Source organism: Ammospiza nelsoni, chromosome 24 (assembly GCF_027579445.1).
Source record: "Ammospiza nelsoni isolate bAmmNel1 chromosome 24, bAmmNel1.pri, whole genome shotgun sequence".
Taxonomy (NCBI): Eukaryota; Metazoa; Chordata; class Aves; order Passeriformes; family Passerellidae; genus Ammospiza; species Ammospiza nelsoni.
In genome coordinates this window covers 7154778-7177225 of record NC_080656.1, presented here as the reverse complement: position 1 = coordinate 7177225, position 22448 = coordinate 7154778, and the positions used below count along the sequence as shown (strand labels likewise).

The following is a 22448-nucleotide window of genomic DNA, read 5'->3' as shown; positions in this document are numbered from 1 at the left end:
TTCTGCACCCAAACCCCAGCCCTGGGCACTCAGCCCTGCCCGTCCCACAGAGGTGACACCAGCCCTGCCCATCCCACAGAGGTGACACCAGCCCTGCCTGTCCCACGGAGGTGACACCAGTCCCTGTCCCCATGTCTGGAGCAGGGAGCACCCTCGACAGCAGGAGGTGGCTGGGAGGGAGCTGGGGAGGGAGAGAGGAAGAGCAGCAACCACAACAAAAACCCACCCTCTCTTTTCATAAGGCAGCAGAATTTATCAGCCTGCAGCCCTTCACATCTGTCTCCTCATGCAAAATGAAAGAGGCTTTGAAAAGCAGAGGAGATGAAATAAAGCCGTCTGTGTGAGGAAGCTGGCATCCCTGCCACTGTCACTGTCACCATGGCAGGAATAATGACCGCGATTGTTTCTGCATCTGGGGATGTGTGTGAGCCCGTGGAGGGGGAGGGAGATGCACAGCACAGCTCCTGCCCTGCCACGAGCCCCCCAACCCTGTGGGATGAGCACACCATGGGCTGGGGTGGCTTTGCTGTGCTCAGCTCCTGTCCCTGGGCTGTGCTGGCTCTGGCTGTGCATCTCAGCACATGTGGGCGACGGAGGAAAAGGCCAGGTTGGTGTCTGCTGTGCAGTGCATGGCTAACAGAAGACCTGTGGCAATTTGAGTGATTAAGCAAACACCTAATAGAGACCCGAAGTTTCATCATGTTGAGAGGTTTGGTGGTGCTGAGAGGTTGAATAAGGTGTCATTGATGATTTTCAGGATTTGGTGGTGGTTTTCACGAAGGTCAGGGCCATTGGTTGTTTCTGTATGTGGGTATGAGGATGATGAGGATGGATAAGGTGAATGATCCTAAGTAGGCTTTGATTAGGCCGGAGTGGAGGGTGCTGGCAGCTTTGGTTGCTATTACTGCAGGTTGGCCAGTCCTTCTGAGCCCAGTATTTTGTACCTCTCAGGCCCCAGGGAGGGCTCAGGCTCTCACAAACATGTGCTGTGGGACAGCTCTGACCTGTGCAGCTCTCACATCACTGGGCTTTGCTGCAGCAATTACTGCTCTGCTCCCAGGGGAGACCTGGGGCAGCAGGACAGGAGCCAGCAGCAGCTCCTCCCTCGTAAATGACATTTAAATAGAGGTGGAAAGGACAGAATGGGGCTGCCTGGACACCTGCACATGCCAGCAAGCCCCAAGCTCTGAGCTGGCTCTGCTGTTTCATTGGGATGCTGATCAGGGCTGTCCTGAGCCCAGCAATGAGCTGGATTTTGGTGGGTCCCCTCCAGCTCCCCATATTCTGTGTTTCGATCTCCTCTAGGATTTCCAAGCGGATTTTGGAGCATTCCAAGCTGGTATCAGCCTGCAGAGAGAGGGGTCACTCCCAAGGACCCCCAAGGGGAGGTGGCCCACGGCTGATCATGGGCTGCACCCCCATACAGACCCCCCAGTCCCCAGCACACCCATTGTCCTGCCCAGTGTGCTGACCATTGTGCTGACCACAGCCTCGGCCTGGGCTGCTCCAGTGCCTCATAGAAACTCCCATCCCAGAGGATTTCAGCTCTCCACCTGCAGAGAAGTCTTTAAAATGCACAAAAGCATCAGGATTTAGCAAGTGCCCTGTGAACAGGACATTGTGAGCATGGCCCATGTGGTTCAGCAGGGACCTGGATGCTCCAGACTTGGTTCTGGGCCAGGCAGGAGGGTGCTGAGCTCAGCAAGGCACACCTGAGGCTCCAGGTTTCATCACAGAGCTCAGCTCCACTGCGAGCTGTGCCCTACAACCTTCTCTGGGGCTGGTGCAGAGCACAGAATCCTCTCAATTTATTTTTAAATTGAAAAGAAATTTAAGGGATGCGCAGTGCGCACTCCAGGAGTGACTCCAGGGGAGCCCAGACACCTCTGAGGCTCACCCCCTCCTGCCCACATCACCCCCCTTCTCCCCATGGCACCGCTGGGGTGCTCCAGGGGGCTTCCCTCGTGCCCCCACCTTCCTGGCCATTGCCTGAAAAGCCCGTGTGCTTCCAGCGTGATTGGAGCGCTGCATCCCAGCACAGAGGGTCACCCTGGCACCCAGGAGAGCAGCAGATCCTTCCTGCACACCTCCCCTCCAGCTGATCTCCCCCTGCTCCTGCTCTCTGCGCTCCTGGAGGGGATTTACAGCCCCCCTGCCTCCCGTGGGATCCCCAGACCCTCGGGCACCCATCCCAGAGACCCTCGAGCACCCATCCCAGCCTCTCTGTGCTCATTGTCCATCCCTTCCCTGCGGCGCGGCCGCTGCTCAGGGGGGCTGGAGGTGCCCTAAGGGTGCCCAGAGCAGCTGGGGCTGCCCCATCCCAAGGCCAGGCTGGACATTGGGGCTTGGAGCCACCTGGGATGGCGGAAATGTCCCTGCCCGTGGCAGGGGTGGGATGAGGTGCTCTGAGGTCGCTCCTGGCCCAAACCACCCCAAGAGCGTGTGACTCCTGTTGCTGCTCTCAGCCAAGCTCCCCTTTCCTGCAGATGCTGCCGCCAGCTCTGCTCTGGGACAGGAGCAGCTCAGTGTCCCCAGATCCCCTCCGGGGTCCTGCTGCAGGGCTGGCCAGGCTGGGGCTGTGGGACTGGGGCACGGGAGGTGACAGAGACCCTGGGAGGTGACAGGGACACCCTGCTCTCGGGGCTGAGCCCTGGCTGCTGTTTACTTGTTGTGGTCCCTGCGTGCGCCGTGTGTGCATGCGTGTGGAGATTGTCTCCAACGTGACTCTGCATTATCGGGGCTGTAATGAGTCCTTGTTAAAGTGGATTTGATGGAATAATTATATTCCAAAAAAACCTGCGGGAGAGCGCTCTCCCCTCTTAAAGGGCAGGATCATCAAACGTTCTCGCCACATTATTTGCAGTCACACCTTCTGCTGCATCTGCTCCTTTTAAAATCTCTAACTCCAATCTGATCTGAATATATAAATCTGAATTATCACAGCAAAAGGAGATGTGCTCACACCTTTTTTTATCTGTTGCCATGGCGATTAGATAAAATTCACGCCAAGTCTCTGGGGAAGGATGAAATGATTTCAGACAGAATCTCACCCCACTTGGTGAGAATAACGCCTGGAGCTACTTCCCTCTGTAACAGGTCTGGGCACATGTCGCAGCCAGAGAGGGTGGCAAGGGTGGGGGAGAAGCCAGGCCACCTTTGGAGATCTGCAGGCCGGCAGGGGACAGGTCCTGGCAGGGGAAAGGTCCTGGCAGGGGAAAGGTCCTGGCAGGGGAAAGGTTCAGGCAGGAGAAAAGTTCTGACAACAGGGGAAAGGTTCTGAGAGGGGAAAGGTCCTGGCAGGGGAAAGGTTCTGAGAGGGGAAAGGTTCTGACAGGGAAAGGTTCTGACACAGGAAAGGTCCTGACAGGGAAAGGTTCTGGCAGGGAAAGGTTCTGACATGGGAAAGGTCCTGACAGGGAAAGGTTCTCACAGGGAAAGGTTCTGAAAGGGGAAAGGTTCTGACACGGGAAAAGTCCTGACAGGGAAAGGTTCTGAAAGGGGAAAGGTTCTGACACGGGAAAGGTCCTGACAGGGAAAGGTTCTCACAGGGAAAGGTTCTGAAAGGGGAAAGGTTCTGACATGGGAAAGGTCCTGACAGGGAAAGGTTCTGGCAAGGGAGTGTTTATTCTGTCCCAGCTTCTCCCCAGGAACAGGAGCCTGATGTGCCCCAGAATGAGCCCATTGACACGAGGACAATGCTGGATTATCCCCATGGCTCATCCCGCCGTGTCCCTGGGCACGCAGCACCCGCCCAGGGGGAATGCTGTGCCCAGAAACCTCAGAAATAAACCCCAGAAATACATCCCAGAAATAAACCCCAGAAATCCCAGAAATCCCAGAAACCCCAGAAATCTCAGAAATTCTAGAAATCCAAGAAATTCCAGAAATAAATCCCAGAACCCCCAGAAATGCAGCCTCCTGCCTCATCCTGGATTCTCAGCAGCCCTGAGATGGATTACACTGGAGTTTCTGTGCAGTTCCACCTCTGTAATCTCAGAGAAAAGCAGCGCAGCACTGGCCAGGTGCAGCAGAGCACAGAGAACATTTTGGGGGGATTGACCCCATGGAACCGTGAGGAGCTGCTGCCCCTTCACTGCCCAACCACCAAGGGGCTGCTCAGGGGAGTTCCAGGACCCCAGAAAGTGTCCCCAGCCAGCCCTGGGGACATCTGAGCCTGGGACAGACAGGGCAGGCACAGCTCACAGCTGCAGCACCACAAACAGGTTCACTCAGGCAGAGATATTTTGGAAACTCCTGAAAGGCTCAGCCCACAGCACACACAAAAACACGTCTAAAACTTCACAGAACTCAATTTTTTTTTTAAATTTTTTTATTTTTTTTTTTAGCTCCTTCCTTCTGGCAAGCTTCACGTTTTGCTTTCCAGAGAAAAGGCTTTGTGGATAACCAGTGACTAAGTACATCCTCATCTGCACAGCCCTCAGAGGATTTGTGTTAGGCTGGTGACAAAGGCAGCTGCACCCTCAGAAACGCTGCTACCTTGACAAGTGCTCTATTTAGATTTTCCCCCTGCCGAGTACACAGCACTGAGGCAGCAAATAACAGCTCAGCTCAGGGTTTGCCAGGCTGGTAAAGCTCACTGCTCCAAGCCCCACTGCCCTCACCAGCCACAGAGCTGTGTGCACCACTGGCACAGACTGCAGAGGTGGCATTTGTGCCCAGCAAGGCCAAGCTGGGCACAGGGACATCCCTAAACAAGGCAAAACTGGGCACAGTGACATCCCCGAGCCAGCTGGGGATGGTTTGGGTGCGAGTCCACGGGCACGTGTATGCTCAGAGGGCTGTAAAAGCCAAGCAGTGCCCAAATGAGCACCTTGAACAGCTGAGGAAGGGCTGAGATTGCCCAAACCCCACTTTGTGGGGTCACCAGGAGCTCCCCACGTTGCGTTTGCAAACTGCAGCTGGTCAGGCCCCCCCACACACACCTGGGCTCCACACTGCCACCGCTGCCGCAGGAAATCACAGTAAAATCACAAAAGAAGAGCTGTTTACAGCGCAGAGTCCTGAAGCAGCTTGCAGCAGGATTTTCTCACTCTCAGCCCGTGGCAGAGGGGTGAGGGGGGTGTGAAACTCCCTGCTCAGCTGCTGGCTCCATCCAGCCCCTCCAGCACACACCAGGAGCAGCAGATCCGAGGTGTGACCGTCCCCCTGTCACCAGGGCTGCCCTCCCAGGCACAGCAGCAGAGCCCTGTGGCTGTGGCAAGGCTGGAGCACGAGGCAAGATTGATTCTGATCTGAGCACCGGCGAGGCAAATGGGTTTTTGAGCAGCCTGTAATTTCCCCGCAACCCTTGGCTTCTCTAAACACACAGCAGCAGAGTCAGGTGGGCACTAAACAAAAATGAGCTGCGCTAATGATGATTTACGTGCGGGATAACCTGCCATAAAGAGTTTATCTTTGATTTCAGGGTCTGTTACGGCGTTGCCAAGTTAACCAAACAGCAAAACTCATCACACACCCTAGGGAGGAGCATAGCTCTGCAGCTGGGATCTCACCAGCAGGGCACCACCAAAAGGTTCTGCACCCACCAAGAGAGCAATGAGGTCTGGCTGAAAAAATGTCAGAGGTCGGGAGCCCTGTGATCCCAATTAAGGAAAATAAAAGATTATTCAGATATTGAATCAAAGAACAATTTGCGTTATAAGAGACTTTATAAAGTCCACCTTGTTCCTCCCCGTGCCATGGGCAGGGACACTTTCCACTGTCCCAGGCTGCTCCAAGCTGGCCTTGGACCCTGCCAGGGATCCAGGGGCAGCCACAGCTGCTCTGCGCACCCTGTGCCAGAGCAGAATTTCTCCCTAGAACCCGAGAAAGCTCACAAAAATTTCCCCTCAGCCACATGTGGAGGCAGAGAGGGGCAGCCCTGGGGAAACACTCGCGCCCCTGTTTCTCAGCTGCAGGTGTCTTGGTTTGGTTGAAGAAAACACATTTCCTATTACAATAGTCACCTTAAAAGAGCTTTGTGCCACCAAGAAGCGTGGATGGAGATTTTCCCTGCTCTGCACATCAGCACCGTTCCTCCCATGCTGGGAGGATGCCCAGCCTTCCACAGGGAGCACCAGAGCAAAGTTTTGGGGAAAGCAGCAGGTCTGGCCCGTTGCAGAGGCAGCTGTGAGCACACTCAGAGCTCGAGTGCAGCGCTGCTGCCCTTGCACACCCAGAGCCTCACCCAGAACCCACCTCTGAGAGCAGCAGGGCTCAGCAGCACATCCCAGCCCTCCTCACCTCCACCCCGTCCCCTCCCCTCATCCTCCTCACTCGGAATCAGGGCAGACGCAGAGGTTCAGCAGAGGTCAGGGAAAAACATATTTTTGGTAACAGCAAAGCCACTTTTAGCTCTAACACACCAGCAACAACAAAAAAAAAGCTTCAGGCAGATACTATATTTGTAATCCAACGGCAAAACATGTTTGCTTGTGTTGACTCTGCACTGTAACACAATTTATATGTTCTGTCTTTAGGGTAATTATTGCTTTAGAATGTTAAAATCGTTCCACCCTAATTAAATCATCATATTAAAAAATCCACTGCCACAGCAAACTGGGGAGCAAGCCTGGTTGGGATCATGCGAGTGCAGGGATGCTCAGTTGACAAATCCACCACTGAGGGTGCTGGCCACATAGGCTCCATCCTTCAGAATCCCAGAGCAAAGGATCCCAAAGCACGAAGCAAAGGATCCCAAACCATGGAGAAAAGGATCCCAAACCATGGAGAAAGGATCCCAAACCACAGAGCAAAGGATCCCAAAGCACGGAGCAAAGGATCCCAAATCACGGAGCAAAGGATCCCAAATCACGGAGCAAAGGATCCCAAACTACAGAGCAAAGGATCCCAAAGCACGGAGCAAAGGATCCCAAATCATGGAGCAAAGGATCCCAAACCACAGAGCAAAGGATCCCAAACCATGGAGAAAGGGTCCCAAACCACAGAGCAAAGGATCCCAAACCACGGAGCAAACATCAGCCCAGGCTGTCCTGCTGATGGACCTGGAGTGCCACTCACCACAGGCAGTGCCCACAGAGGGCAGAGCATCACCTGCACTGCCCAAAACACACCAAGAGCACCCCAAGGGATGAGCACACAGAAACCCACCTCGTGGTCCCACAGAGCATCGCCTGCACTGCCCAAAATGCATCCAGGGGATGGGCACCACCAGCTCCTCCTCATTGCTACACTCCACACAGAAATCCACCTCGTGATCCCACACAGCATCGCCTGCACTGCCCAAAATGCGCCAAGAGCACTCCAGGGGATGGACACTGCCAGCTCCTCATTGCCACCCACACACAGAAACCCACCTCGCGTTCCCACAGAGCATCGCCGGCAGTGCCCAAAACGCACCAGGGCATGGGCACCACCAGCTCCTCATTGCCACCCATACACAGAAATCCACCTCGTGTTCCCACATCCACAACAGGCTGGCAAGGGCACAGTGCCCATCTGTGCCCTGGGTGCCTGCCCGGGCACCACCAGCCCAGACACCTCCAGGCACTGGGCTGAGCTGGGTCAGCACCTTGGCTGCTGTCAGGGGGCACAGCCACCAGCAGAGCCCCCAGGAGAACAGGTCACCCCCCTGCAGGTGAAGCACTTTGCTCCTTCAGCTGCTCCTGCAGCCCCAGCCCCGCTCCTGATGGCAGAACTGAGATGTGGAGCAGCACTGAGACTTTCTGACCTGTGAGCAAATATCAAGCGCAGAGCTCTCACTTTGGGCCAAATCCTTTAATTCCCTGCGGCTGCCCCGGGGGAAGCAGGTATTGATTGCTTCAGCAGCAGCTCCCACACGCTGTGTGTGCATCGACAGCAGCTCCGCGGAGGAGCCACGAGGTCACCCCGGGGCACGGGGACACGGAGCTGGCCTGAGCCTGCCACAGCCAGGCAGGGACAGCTGCCAAAAAATCACAGAGAGACACCCAGGGAAAACCAGCTGGGCCTGCAGAGTCCCTTAGGTGGGGGATGCTGTCCCTTCCCCACGCAGGGAAGGCAGCTCGGGGTGGGACACGGCCCAAGCACAAGGCCGGGACATGGCACAGGCTGGCCAAGCAGGTTCCATCACAGGGAACAGGGAGGAGACGGCGTTTTGACCGAGTTCCTTTCCCTGTGGTCGAATCAGTTGTGAAAAGCGACAAGAAAAGGTGGAATTTTGACTGGAGCATCATCGTGACAGGACAAACAGCAGCCCTGGCTGCAGCACTCAGACACACAGCACGGGCAGGTGCTGTTATCCAGGTGCCAGTGCCAGGTACCCAACACACCTTGCAGAGACCAGGACAGGGCACGAGTGCTGCCAAAACCACACTGAGCATCCCTCACCCCAGGGACACACGGCCAGAGCACCCACAGAGCCCGGGCACCTCACTGTGCTCACACCAGCAGCACTTCCCAGCCTGGAGCTGCCAAATCACCCCTGAAAGCCTTTGCTGGGCAGCACAGGCACAGACAATGAGCCAAAAACCAGTCCCTCCAAAAACCAGTCCCTCCAAAAACCAGTCCCTCCAAAAACCAGACCCTCCAAAAACCAGACCCTCCAGAAACCACCAGACCCTCCAGAAACCAGACCCTCCACGACAGCAAACGTCCCCATGGCAGAGCAGGTCGGATTCCCAGAGAACAGGCGCTCCTCTCTTACCTGGGACGATAGAAACGGTGTCTTTCTCCCAGGACACAACGCTAACGTATTCCTGCACTGAGGAGGGGATGAGGCACTTGAAAACAGCCACGTTTCCACGCATCGACCTTTGGTCCTCCACCCGAACGGTGTACGGCTCCCTGAAAACTGTGGGGGAGAGCAGATGGTTGGTAGCGTGACAGTGCTGCAGGAAAACACACTTCCTTTTGCTAGAATCCCACGTTTCCCAAACAAACCAACCCACCCAGCCGCACGCTGCCTCCTTCCCCAGCACCTTCCCGGGGATGGAAGGAGGGGATTCTCCTCTGCTGGCCGTGGGACAGAGGCACACCTGGCCAGGTCCTGCTGCTGGCACCTGCCACTGTCGCCAGTGTCACCTGAGCGTGCCAGACTCAGCGTGGGGACCGATGACATTTTGTGGTTGTGATGTGCATTTCACCCCTGGATGCTGAAGATGCATCCTGGGAGGGACAGCCCGTGGCACAGAGCCTGGGACCCCTCTAAAGACACTGCAGGGACATTTGAGGCAAGCAACGACAATTTTCCATGTTCCCAGCATGTGTCCTCTTTCTCAGGGAGGTGCACATCCCTTTGACAGCCCCGTGCTGCTCCCTGGACCAGCAGCAGTGCTCCAGGAGCCCCCATGGGTGAGAGGAACCCTCCTCACCCTCTCCAGCAAGACAAAGAGATGCCACCAACCCCAGCAACACAGCCACCACAAACCCCTGAAATTTAGGCACAAAATGCAGTTGAAGGCAGCTCTCTTTTTACAGTGACAAACATTGTGCCCTGTAGGACATGGAGACGATTGGCACAATGACAAGTACACATTCACTTTGTCATCTGACAGCTGGCCAGAGCAGGAGCAGCTCAGCAAAGCCCTCAGCAGCCCCAGCAGGAAGGAAAGCCCTCCTTCCAAGCAGGAAGGTGTTTTCCCCGGGTGGGATGTCCCTGTGGACACTGCATCCCACACCTCACAGAGCAGCGAGGGGGTGGCAGCATCCCCACCCTGGGTTCTGGGCTTTCAGGGTCCCTGCTCAGGGATGTGCCACGGAAAGGGGCTGCAGAGCCAAAGCAGATTAACCGGCAAAACCTTCCTTAATCACCTGGAGCTGAGGTTTATTCACAGGCTTTAAAGGCCAGCAGGGAGCACAGGAGCGTTCTGAATGCTCCCTGCCACCACCAGCACCCAGCTGCGGACAGCCCCACCGCATCCCTGAGCTGTGCCAGCCCCAGGCTTCTCGTGCCTGCAGGAATAACCCCCAGGATGGGAACACACAGCCACAACCAGCCCACCTAAACCTCTCCCCTGGCTGGAGAAATTTGCTCCATGTGCTCGCCAACAGCTTGCCCAAGACTTCCAGAGATTTTTTTTCCCCTCATATTTTCAGTTCAGTTTCAGAAATATTTCCATATTTCAGTTTCCAGTGCGTTTTATTTTATTGCTTGCTTTCTCCAGCTGTAATTGGCTCCCTGCGCTGCGCTGCCATTAGGAAGCACTGGAGAGTGACTGGGATGTGGGATGGCCAGGAGGCAGCAGCAGCAGCTGGGGAATGTTCCACAGCCATTTCCCCTGCCAGAAAAGGCAGAGCAGCTCCGGGAGCTGGAGCCACCCTGGTGGCCCCACTGGACACCCACATCTGCTAACGAGGGGGAGGCTGAGCTCCCAGCCCAGCAGCAGGGCTCATTCTGCCCTGGGTGGAGGGGGTGAGAGCCAGGATCCCTCTCTGTGATCCCAGCCAGGATCCCTCTCTGTTACCCCAGCCAGGATCCCTCTCTGTGATCCAAGAGCAGCTCTGAGGGATCCCAGCAAGAATTCCCTTTCTGTGGTCCCAGGGCAGCTCTGGCAATGGATCCCAGCCAGGATTCTCTCTCTGTGATCCCAGCCAGGATTCTCTCTCTGTGATCCCAGAGCAGCTCTCTGTGATCCCAGCAGAGCCAGCCCTGCCGTGCCCACACGAGGAGAGCAGCAGCTCCACATTTACTACACCCCATCTGCTCCTCCACCACGCTGTGGTTTATCGGTAACCCGAGAGCGCTAGTAAATAATTCACTCTGCAGAAGGGGGTTAATACCAATTTACTCCACAGTACAAGGTATTAAAATAAAAAACACTGTAGTCACTTCTGTCACGTTCCCTCTGCTAGCCCCACTTTTAATAGGTTACATAATGAAGCCATTCCTGGGCTATTAGCCCTCCTCAGCCTGGTCAATAATTTACTATAATGGCTTTTGGAATCAGCTCTTTGCCATATTCCACCTTTTTTAAATTTATTTAAATTTTTTTTTGTTCCTAATAAGCCTTGGCAAGCTGAGGCTGAGTGGGAACCAGGCTGTGGGACACTGAGGGGGCCCCCAGCACGGACAGATGTGGCCCAGCCCCTCCCACAGCTGGGAAAAGCCTCGGTAAGGGGTTGGGCGAGACAATCCCGGTTCAGAGGGAGAGGAACTCTCCTGCCACCAGGCTGCAGCCACACCACGTTCTGCAGACACTCATTGGGCACCTCCAATCCACCTCCTCGTGTTCCACGTCCACAGACAGGCTGGCAAGGGCACGGTGCCCATCTGTGCCCTGCCAAAGGGCGCCTGCCCGGGTACCACCAGCCCAGACACCTCCAGACACTGGGCTGTGCTGGCTCAGCACCTTGGCTGCACTCAGGGGGCACAGCCCACCAGCAGAGCCCCCAGGAGAACAGGTGATCCCCTGCAGGTGAAGCACTTTGCTCCTTCAGCTGCTCCTGCAGCCCCAGCCCTGCTCCCCACTGCACATCCCACCTGAGCTGCACATCCCACCTGAGCTGCACATCCCATCCTGCACATCCCATCCTGCACATCCCACCTGAGCTGCACATCCCACCCTGCACATCCCACCCTGCACATCCCATCCTGCACATCCCACTTGAGCTGCACATCCCACCCTGCACATCACATCCTGCACATCCCACCCTGCACATCCCATCCTGCACATCCCACCTGAGCTGCACATCCCACCCTGCACATCCCACCCTGCACATCCCATCCTGCACATCCCACCTGAGCTGCACATCCCATCCTGCACATCACATCCTGCACATCCCATCCTGCACATCCCATCCTGCACATCCCACCTGAGCTGCACATCCCACCCTGAACATCCCATCCTTCATATCCCACCTGAGCTGCACATCCCACCCTGCACATCCCCTCCTGCACATCCCACCCTGCACATCCCATCCCATGCTCTGCCCTTCTCCCTGCTCCATCCTTTTGCAGGAACCAAGGCAGCAGCCCTGGCTGTGCCCCCGATGGAGCAGAGCAGGGAGGAGCCACCCCTTTGTGCCCAGCCCGGTGCCCACAGGCAGCTCTCACCTGCTTTAACACGGATGTTGGGGCTCCTGATTTTGCCAGCCGAGTTCTCCGCGGTGCAGAAGTAGTCGTTGTCGTGGATGAAGCTGTTGAAGGCTGATGGCGAGAAGGGGTAGAGCTGCAAAGTCCCATTGGCATGGACGTGCCGGATGTGGGGCACATCGTAGATGTCGTCACCTGTGGCCAGGTACCAGCGGAGGACGGCGCTGGGTGACCCTGCTGCCGGGCAGGGGATCACCACCCCCACTGTGCTGGAGAAGGTCACCTGCTGCAGGGAGTCGTTCACAAAGTAGAGGCTGGTTCCGACATCTTCAGCGCGTGCTGCGGGCAGAGCAGAGGCCGCAAGGGCACGGGTTACTGTGGGGATGGCCAGCGCTGGTGGCACAGAGACATCTCTGGCACAGAGAACCCTCCTTAGCCCACAGACCCCCTCCCCTGGCATAGACACCCCCTGGCACAAAGAACCCACCAACACAGAGAGCTCCATGGTACAGAGAACCTCCCTGGCACAGAGAACCCCCTGGCACAGAGACCCCTCTGGCGTAGGGAACCCTCTAGTACAGAGAACCCCTGGCACAAAGACCCCCCCAGCACAGAGACCCCCTGGCACAGAGACCCCTCCCCAGCACAGAGACCCCTCCCCTGGCATAGAGACCTCCCTGGCACAGAGACCCCTCCCCAGTGCAGAGACCCCCCTGGCACAAAGATCCCCCAGCACACAGACCCCTCCCCAGCCCAGACACCTCCCGGCACAGCCTCTGAGCAGAGAGACTCCTCCCCAGCCCAGACACCCCCCGGCACAGCCTCTGAGCACAGAGACCCCTCCCCAGCTCAGACACCCCCCGGCCCAGCCCCTGAGCCCTGCGTGCGGAGCAGGGCAGCGCAGAGCATCCATGCACGGCTGGAAGCACACAGGACCTTCACAGGCCAGCGCTCCTGCTGCCAGCACGGATCAGGGATCACAGGCACCTCGGCAGGACAGCCAGAGGCTGTGCAGGCAGGGTGGGCACCCCAGGCAGCCCCCAGGCTTCCCCAGGGGTGCCCAGCTGGCTCTGAGCACCCAGGGCCCCGGGGACAGCACGCCAAGCACAGCCACCAACACTGCTCCTGCTGCCAGCCCCGACATTGCTGTGACCCCCCAGCACAGCACAGCAATGCCATCACAGCCAGGGCACACCACTGCCAGGCAGGGCAGAGACCTCCCCTGCCACCCCACCACTGCCCCCAAACCAGAGAGGGCTGGAAAATGGGGGTCAGAGCTGCTCCCCTCTCCCACAGCCACAGGCAGGGAAACTCAGAGCCACGTTGCTCAGCCTGAGCTTCTCCTGGGCACCCCTGCAGCACCCAAACGAGCGCTGAGGTGGGTTCAGGGGCACAGTCCAGGCAGAGCTCGTGGCCACCTGCATGCCCAGCAGCAGCTCACACTGCTGTAGAACAGCACTTCCCTTCGTGGGAGTAGGGAACGGACCTCTGCCCCCAACTCCTGCCACTCTCCAGGACCACGAGCTCCCCCTCCCAGCCCAAGGCAGCGAAATTGGCTATAAATAAGGAAGAGGAGGCCCCCAGTCACTGAGATCCGCTTTCCTTTTTTAGCTGCACTCTTTCCAAGTGGGCGGAAGGACAGGGATCTGGGAAGGGCCCTCGGCGGGTGTATTAATAGCGCGGCTGAGCGGTGCCGCAGAGCCAATAAGCAGATCAGCCCCGGTTCAGAACGAGCCACGGGGGACCCTCCCTGACCTCGATTCCTTAACTTGGGGAGGAGGGGAGCAGCACAGGGGAGAAGGAGAAGCCTCATCCGCACACCCAGGCTCTGCTTGCCCGAGGAGGGGCTGGCTGAGTGTCCACGCTGAAGGGCTGGCTGAGTGTCCGTGCTCGCTCCATCCCCGTGCCAGCCTTCTCCTGCCAGGTGCCCATCCTGCTTGGGAGCTCTACCACCAGCCCAATCCACAGCAGCCTCAGCAGCTCAGGATGGGACACCCCGAGATGCCCCGGCCCTTCTCCATCCTTCTCCCAGCTGCATGTACAACCTCGTGCCTCTTTCAGCATCCCGCTCTGGCTCTCCGCGCACACTGCACAGCATCATCCCCATAAACAACCAGGGCTCCTCCTGTGCCCGCTCAGAGCCCTCTGTGCCACAGAAGGGATGTAGCTGGTAGCGAGGTCCAGCTGTGCCACCACACAACAACCAATTTGGAGGTCACAGAATCATCTCCTTGTGTCCCCGCGCGCGGATTCCCCGTGTCCACACGCGGGTGCAAGGAGACAAAGCCGTTTGTTTCTCCCTCCCTGGCTGGCGAGTGCCAAAGACGGACGGGCAGAGGAGCAGAGCTCCAGTCGAGCCTTTGCAGAGCCACGGGGCCACCGCTGGGCCCTGCAGATGTCATTTTGTGACATCTCCAGGCTGGTTTGTCGTCATGAATCAGCATTTCCCTTCACGCCAGCAGCGCGGTGCTTCTCCCAAATACATGAAAGGGAAAGAGGCGCACATTTGCAGGCAGAGGAAGGGAAACAAAGGCTGCACGAGCAGCACTGAGCTATTTGTGGCTGAGCCTGAGCTGAGCAGAAGATGGCTGGAGCCAGGGCACAGCAGAAGCCACCTTCAGCCTGGCTTTGGACCAAGGACGGCCAGCTGTGCCCTGTGCTCCATCCAGGATCTCCCCCCAAATCCCACAGTACAGCTTGGGAAGGCTCCTGGAGCACCCAGAAGACGATTCCTGCCAGGAAAACATCTTCATCCTCAGCAGCACCAGGAGGGCTCAGAGCTGGATGGGTGAGGGGCTGGGGCGAAGAGTGGAAAAATACCTCATAAACAGAGAAATTCAGATTACCCATAAAGCTTTTTTGGGTCAAAGGGGGAAAGGGATTTTTAATAGAAAATGGAGGTTATGGGATTGGCAATAGTTATGTGACAGACGTATAGAGTTAAATCCTCATAATCTCCTTTACCATTTAGCATTGAGCACCATCTTAATTCCATGTTTCATAAAACTGTCTCCAAATCACTGGGAGAGATTAAAAATTTAGAAATAGCACAGCAATATTTTTAAACCAGAAATCACTGCTCACATCTGGTCAGATGTGCTGACCCTAACCTACATATCGAGGGCATTAATTCACATGAACCTGAAGGGAGGAGGCTGGGAGAACTGAGCTGGAACAGATTCTGCTGGGAAGGCAGCCTGGAGCCCAGCCTGGCTCCAGCTGGGAGCTGCACCGAGCCCAGCGCAGGGCTGGACACTCTGAAAGGCAGGTGCTTTAAGTTATCAGAGCTCAATCTTCCTAAATTGTGGTAAATTACAACCCAGAGCTATTGAAATATTAATATCTCCATTCGAGCTGGGAGAAGCAAGTCATTTTGATGGCTGGACTTCCCGAGCTCCAGCACCTTCGGTGACACAGCAAAGCTCTACAAGCACCTGCTTGCTCCAGAGAGAGCCACAAACTGTCCCCAGGACGTGTCACCATCTCTGCAGGTGTGTGTCCTGCCTGAAAAGGTGCAGGTTAGGGTTAGGGTGAGATATTTTTGTCCTGCACAAAACCTCCCAGAAGAGCCTGTCCTTGTCTAAGAAGCAGATTTAGGAGCAGCCTCAGACAAGGATGGGCTCTGTGCCAGCCAGGGCTCTTCCTCCCAAGATAAGAGGCTTTTCCTGCTCTCTGTGCACGTCCATCACCTGTGCTGGCAGCACCCAGCCAGCCTGAGCCCACCCAAACCCCTCAGAGCTGAGCACGGTGCTTTAGCTGGGTGCAAACCTGACAGAGCCAGAGAAATGCTGAAGAACTGATGGTTTTGGGGGGTTTGTGCTGAGCACGGTGCCGTAGCTGGGTGCAAACCTGACAGAGCCGGGGAAATGCTGGAGAATTGGTGTTTGGGGGGGTTTGTGCCATCCCCTGGGCAGGCACTGAGCTGGAGCTCTCATAACCCCACTGGCTGCAGTTTTCTGATCCTGGTGGTGACCCCAGCCCTGCTGCAAGGCTGGTGAGGACCTGCCAGGCTCACCCCCGGATAAACCCCACCCGTGGGACTCCAAAGGGACCAGCAGGGACCAAGCCGGGCTGCAGGGATGCTGAGGAGAGCAGCAGGCTAATGGCCACCTCGCAGCTCATTCATTATCCTCATTAAGGGTGGTTGACACCTGCCCTGCTCAAGGAGAGGGCGAACCCAAGCCTGGCACGCACCGTGCTGGGAATTGCAGGTGGGTGGCGAGTCCTGGTGGTCCCTCCGTGCTGAGGAGAGGGCAGAGATTCCATCTGACCCTGCCTGTGAGTCCTGATGGTCCCTCCGTGCTGAGGAGAGGGCAGAAGTTCCATCACACCCTCCCTGCATGCAGGGAACGCTGGAGGAGCCTCCCCGAACGAGCTCCCTCCAAGCCCTCATCCCCAGGACACCTTCACAGCCTTTGTGCCAACCAAGGGAGTGACCTTGGGGTTGATGGAGCAGGAAGTGGCACTGCCAAGCTCCTGGAAGGATGAGGAGGGAAGCACCGAGGCTGGTCCCTTCTAAAGAGAGCTCAGAGATGCCTGGGAGAGCAGCACATCCTCCCTGGATGTCACCTCCCCACTGTGTGCCAGCCCAGAGGGGTAAAGCTGTGACTCCTGAACTCAGGGACCGGCTCAGGTGGGTGGAAATGGTGTCAGGAAATGCCAAGCAGGGCCTGGGGCATTCAGCTGGTGCCCAGCACACATCAGGTACCTGCCACAGCATCCTCCCTGCCCTGGCACTGCTATTTGGCCACCACAGAGTCCCACCGTGGTGGCACAGCCCCTCTGGATTGAGCACCATGGTCCTTCCCGAGGTGACAAAGCAGAGAGGGAGCAAAGGAGAGCCTGCCTCTGGTCCTCTGTGGGTAAGGGCACAGCTCAAACGTGCTCCAAGCGCCTGCTCCTTAATGCATCTGCATGGAAATTAGGGCCTGAACCACCTCCAGCGATTACGCCAGCACCCAGGCTGAGGCTGTAACCCTTGCCTGGGATAAAAAGCTCTCCTGGCCAGATTCCTGCTTCCAGAACCTCCCCTGGCTGCTCCTGAGAGGCACCAGACCCACCACACCATCCACACAGGGCTGGCCCAGAGCTGGACATCCTCCAGCCCTGACCCACCTCCCGAGTCCCCAGCCTGGGTGTGAGGAACGAGCCAAGGGGACACAGGTGAGGAACGAGCCCTCCCTTTCCAGGGCCACCTCCACGCCTTGGCGATGCTGACACAACACCTGAGGTGCCAAGGGGACATCTGGTGACATTGCCCAGCCAGAGGGACAGCCCCGTGTCCCCAGGGAGGTCAAAGGAGCGAGCATGAGGGGTGGGCAAGGGGACACAGCAGAGGCCACACACACCTGGCCTTGGCTCCCTCCACAGTGGCCAGGCCATGCTCCCACGGCCACAACCCACTCAGTGGCATTGCAAGGTGGAGAGCAGCATTGCCACCAGGCAGCCAACAGAGAACACATCTGAGCAAGCCCTGCCATCTCCTCACCTCCTCCCCGTGCCCTCCAAGCCGTGCTGGCTCCCCTGTCAGGGCCAGGAGCCGCTGCTGCAGCCCTTCCCGGAGCAGCTGGGAGCAGCAGGAGCTGGAAATGGAATTCCTGTGCCTTGGGTAGGGCTCTGCTGGCGGATGATGGCGGCAGCCTGCGCCCGCTGGGGGATATTTCTGCGGGATGCATGAGCAGGGAGAGGGTGACTCCCAAACCGTGGTTATGTAAAGACCAAGAGCTGGCTATGGCCGAGATTCCAGAGGCAAGGAACGCCCTGCACCCCGCGCTGCCCCTGCACATCCTCCCCGAACGGCAGCGTGGCATCGGCTGCGGTGACCCAGCGCCTTCCTGCCTGGTGCCACCATGGAAGTGGCACCGTGTGGCTGCTGCCTGCTTGGCTCTGGGATGCCTCCGTGCCACCCGAGGCGCGGCTCAGCCTCGCCTGCTGCCATGTCAGGATTCCACAAAGCCACAAAGACTCCCAGCTCCATCGTCGCCCTCGGCTCGCCAGCTGCTCCAGACAAGGATGGAGCGCTGCTCATCCATCCCCTGGCACACGGGCACACGGGCACAGATCCTGGCACCCCAACACTGAGATCCTGGAGCCACAGCTGCCCCGAGGCGTGCCCCAAGCTCCCAGGCAGCCCCCAGCCCCACAAGGGCCGTTCCACAGCACACCCCTGGCACTCGCCCCTCACACGAGGCACAGCCTCCTCCTGCAGAGGACGAACACCCAGGAGCACCAGGGTGCCTTTACCCGCTGCCCGTGCCAGGGCAGGAGCTGCCCAAAGCCCACGCCAGGTGACGGCTCTGGGCGAGCTGCCACGGCGGCTCCTGGTGCTGGGAAATTTTGGCAGGATAAACAAGCGCCGGGCACGGCGAGGAGCTGAGCACTGCAGGCTTCTCCTCCGTGCATTTAATGAGGTTTCCATGTTTCATTTCAGAGACAAACGAGCGCTGTGCCACACTGGGGGGCCGAGATGGGAGAGATTAGAAGCCGCGAGCTGCACCGTTCGCTGCGCCCAGCGCGGGAACATCATGTAAATATAATGCCAATATAAATCAGGCGGCAGAGCCATCCAGCAACATCACGCAGGGAGACGCTTCCCTGGCTCCCAGCCTCGCAGTTGTGGCCAGTCCGCTCCCCATCACACCACTCGCCTCCCCTCTGCCTGCCAGAGCATCTCGCTGCTCAACTCTCCGCTCGCCAAGCACCCATTTCTGTTTATTCCATAAACAGGGGCAGAAATAAGCAGCTACAGTCCATCAAGGGATTTCTAAACTTCAGGGGTCCCTCGGATCAAATGTTTATCTGCTTTCGGTTTCTACTTGAGCTCTTGTTCTACAGCAGGAGCACGTTAAAAGGATGCGCTTCGATGCCCAGAAATATTAAGTATCTGAAAGGTTTATCATGCATTAAGCAATTCATTTTTTTTTATCCTATTATTCTAATGAAACTTCCATTGTATTGCTGTCCTCTCCCTGGAACCGCTTCACGTTAACACTTTGCATCACCAGGACTGTTCAATGCTGAAGATTTCTCCTTTTTTAAATTTTTTTTTTTTTTAAGAAATAAAATGTAAAATGAGGCCACGAGGAGTTGTGCTAATGGAGGCTTTTAATTTGCTCCTCTCCGAAGAGATAGCTCTGTGGGAAGAGATCCCTTTTCCAAGAAGCTGGGGCTAAAAAGATGCAAAAAGCAATAAACCAGTGCAGCTCTTTATTATTTTGACTACTGGGGGTCGAAAGGAATCATGGCATCCTCGATGGTTATTTGTTTCCAGGTTTGTTTTTTCCTTTTAGCACAGTAAAAAATGCAAATGTAAGCAAAGCAGACGCTGGCACGTTCAGCTCAGCAGATCTGAAGCACAATAGCGATTTTGGGGAAAGCTCCCAAAAGCAGCTTCACCCCAGCTCGAATAAAGCAGCTATTCCATAATTAATAATTGATGGAATAATTGATCATCACCGCACAACTGGAGAGGGTGCCCTATTAAAGCTCAGTAAATATTTTTCATTGGATTAACATTCAGCTAACGGGGTAATGGGCAGCGAGAGAGGTCTCATGCAAAGAGGCAGCTCCGTCCCCTTTCTTTCACTTTCCTCATTTCCTAAAATTTCCCCCTCGCTGTTCTCAAATGTCAGAGACGATAATTAGGGCAAATGTCATTTTACATCCTCCGAACAGACAATTTTCCAAGAGGTGGGCGCTTCCAGCACCCGCATCCGCAGGTCGGGTCGTGGGCAAAGAGGTAATTTATTACAGAAACATAATTAAAAATTCCCGCAGATCCGGAAATGGGCAATTCCTTTATGTAACACGGATCGATTGTTGTAACAAACGCAGTGGGATTTAAGTGCCCGTGCTCCACGCAGCTCCTGCCTCTCTTTAATTGCATCTAGAGCAGAGACTCGCTTAGAGTATCACCTTGCTGGATATGGGCAGCATCCACTTAATGCCCAACTTCAAATTAATCCGTAATCTTCCAGCGTGTGTCTCCTTGACACGCTTATTCCACGGTTCTCCCCATCCCCATCCCCCCCCACATTTATGATTTATCTGTAATCTGATTGATGTCAAACCGTTGGGTTACACTTCACACAGCATTCCTAGGGGGAAGGATGCGAATTTTAAGGCACGGCTGGGTTTCTCCTGCCGACGGGATCAGACTGAGGAGCGCTCGGGAGACGCGGAGCGCTCGGTCCCGCCGAGGCCCCGCCGGGGGATGCTGCGCCCGTCGGTGCGGGGTCCCGGCCGCGGCTGCCACCGCCTCCTTGGGGGCTGCGCCGCGGCGCCGCTCCGGGATGCTCCGGCACCGACCGGCCCCGTTCTGCGCTCCGAGCCCCGCCGGTACCGACCGGCATCGCTCCGCACCCCGAGCCCCGCACAGCGCCGGTACCGACCGGCTCCGTTCCGCGCTCCGAGCCCCGCGCTCCGAGCCCCGGGCAGCTCCGGTACCGACCGGCCCCGCTCCGTGCTCCGAGCCCCGCCGGTACCGACCGGCATCGCTCCGCACCCCGAGCCCCGCTCCGCGCTCCGAGCCCCGCTCCCCACGGCGCCGTCCGGGCCGAGCGCTCCCGGAGAGCGCACCGACAATCCCGGGCACTCGGGGAGGGCGCAGCGAGAGCGCGGCACCGAGAGGCGCGGAACCCCGGGGAGGGCGCACCGAGAGCTCAGGGAGGCGAAGCAACAGCCCCGGGACCTCTCACCGAGCGCCCGGGGACCCCGGGGAGGGCGTACCGAGATCCCAACAGGGCTCACCGAGACCCTCGGGACCCCGGGGAGGGCGCACCGAGAGCCCCGGGACGCCGGGGAGGGCGCACCGAGAGATGCGGGACCGAGAATCGGAGCACCGAGAGCCCCGGGGAGGGAGCAGCCGGTGCCACCCGCCCGGTGCCGCCGCCGGGGACCCCCGCCGCGGTCCGCACGTACCTTTCGGCAAAGAGTACAGCAGGAGAAAAGTTACCAGCCACATGCCATACAGAGCAGCTCTGGCCCCGGGCTGCGGCGCAATTGCGGAGGTGCGGTGCCCCGGCGTGCCGCGCTCCTGCCGCCGCTGCCAGCCCGGCTGAGGTGCCCAGCGCCGCTCCCGCTCCGCCCCGCTCCGCTCCCGCCCGTGGGCCGGGCTCCCGCCCGCGCCCGCCCCCCCGCGCCGCGCAGGGCTGGGGGCGGCCGCGGCCCCCGCCGGCCGAGCCCCTTCCTCCTCCTCCTCCTCGGCGTGCGCCAGGGCTGGCAGAGCCCCCGAGCTGTGCTCGCCCCAGTCCCCGGGCCGCCAGCCCCGGTTGGCGCTGCCCCATCTCCACAAAGCGGCACAGGTGAGCCCTGTGCCCTGCAGCCCTGCCCCAGGTGAGCCCTGTGCCCTGCAGACCTGCTCCAGGTGTGCCCTGTAGCCCTGCCCCAGGTGAGACCTGTGCCCTGCCCCAGGTGTGCCCTGCAGCCCTGCCCCAGGTGAGCCCTGTGCCCTGCAGACCTGCTCCAGGTGAGCCCTGTGCAATGCAGCCCTGCTCCAGGTGAGCCCTGTGCCCTGCAGACCTGCTCCAGGTGTGCCCTGTAGCCCTGCCCCAGGTGAGACCTGTGCCCTGCCCCAGGTGTGCCCTGCAGCCCTGCCCCAGGTGAGCCCTGAGCCCTGTGCCCCGTGCCCTGCAGCCCTGCCCCAGGTGAGACCTGTGCCCTGCCCCAGGTGTGCCCTGTCCTGGCCTGGGCTGCAGGTGAGCAGCGTGGCTGGGACACTCGGGACACTCTTCCTGCTCCCCGAGCCTCCTGTATGCTCGTCCAGCACCCAGAGGACAAAAACAATACAGCGGTTTGGGTCGGAAGGGACCTTCAGACCACAGGGACACCTTTCAGGTTGCTCCAAGCCCTGTCCAGCGTGGCTTTGGACATTTCTGAGGGTGGGTGAGCAGGGCTCCAGCAGCCCGTGCTGCTCCCAGGAGAGGGGACACAAGCAAGACAGGGCCAGCAGATTCATTACACATTCATCCCTCCAGCCAGCAAATAACAAACAAATACCAGCTAATGCTTTACTTTGGGGTGTGTTTATCCAAGGCTTAGCTCAAGCCGGAGCTTGTACTCCCCAAGACTTAGTCACACCAAAGCCAATTTGTCTGGACCGTTAGAGCATTCAGAGTGTCTTTTCTTGAAGTGATTATAGCAGGTTTTCTTTGCTTTCCAAAACAGCCTTTACAAGCCCAATTTGTTGGAAAATAAACAGAAAGAAAGATTAAAGCATTGAGATTTCAAACAAAACAACCAGCAGGAAAAACATTACGTTCAGATTTTTTAAAAAGCGCTGTTTAGATTTAATTGAAAACGCAACTATCGTCACGGAAATTGGGAAAACAACAGCTCCGTGGCCATTTCCAGCCCTCGTGGACTCACTGCAAGCATTCACACCTAGAATCCCCTGAAGAGCTCACCGAGAGGGTACCCATGGGTGGGAGTTCCCATTTCAGAGTGGAGATGTGGCCAAAGGACACGGAGAAGCTGCCAG

The 22448-nt window shown here is 57.6% G+C and overlaps 1 protein-coding gene across 1 annotated transcript in view; it reads right to left on the bottom strand.

The window, feature by feature from the left end:
- The window catches only part of DSCAML1 (DS cell adhesion molecule like 1), a 99126-nt gene extending 78190 nt beyond the window's left edge, over positions 1 to 20936 (bottom strand). Inside the window, exons 1-3 of the mRNA XM_059488324.1 lie at positions 20891 to 20936; positions 11993 to 12310; positions 8645 to 8791 (exon numbers count right to left, since the gene is read on the bottom strand). Coding sequence (XP_059344307.1) covers positions 8645 to 8791; positions 11993 to 12310; positions 20891 to 20933 — 508 coding nt within the window. The 5' untranslated portion in view covers positions 20934 to 20936. The remainder of the gene's footprint in view (positions 1 to 8644; positions 8792 to 11992; positions 12311 to 20890) is intronic.
- Positions 20937 to 22448: the final 1512 nt, after the last annotated feature.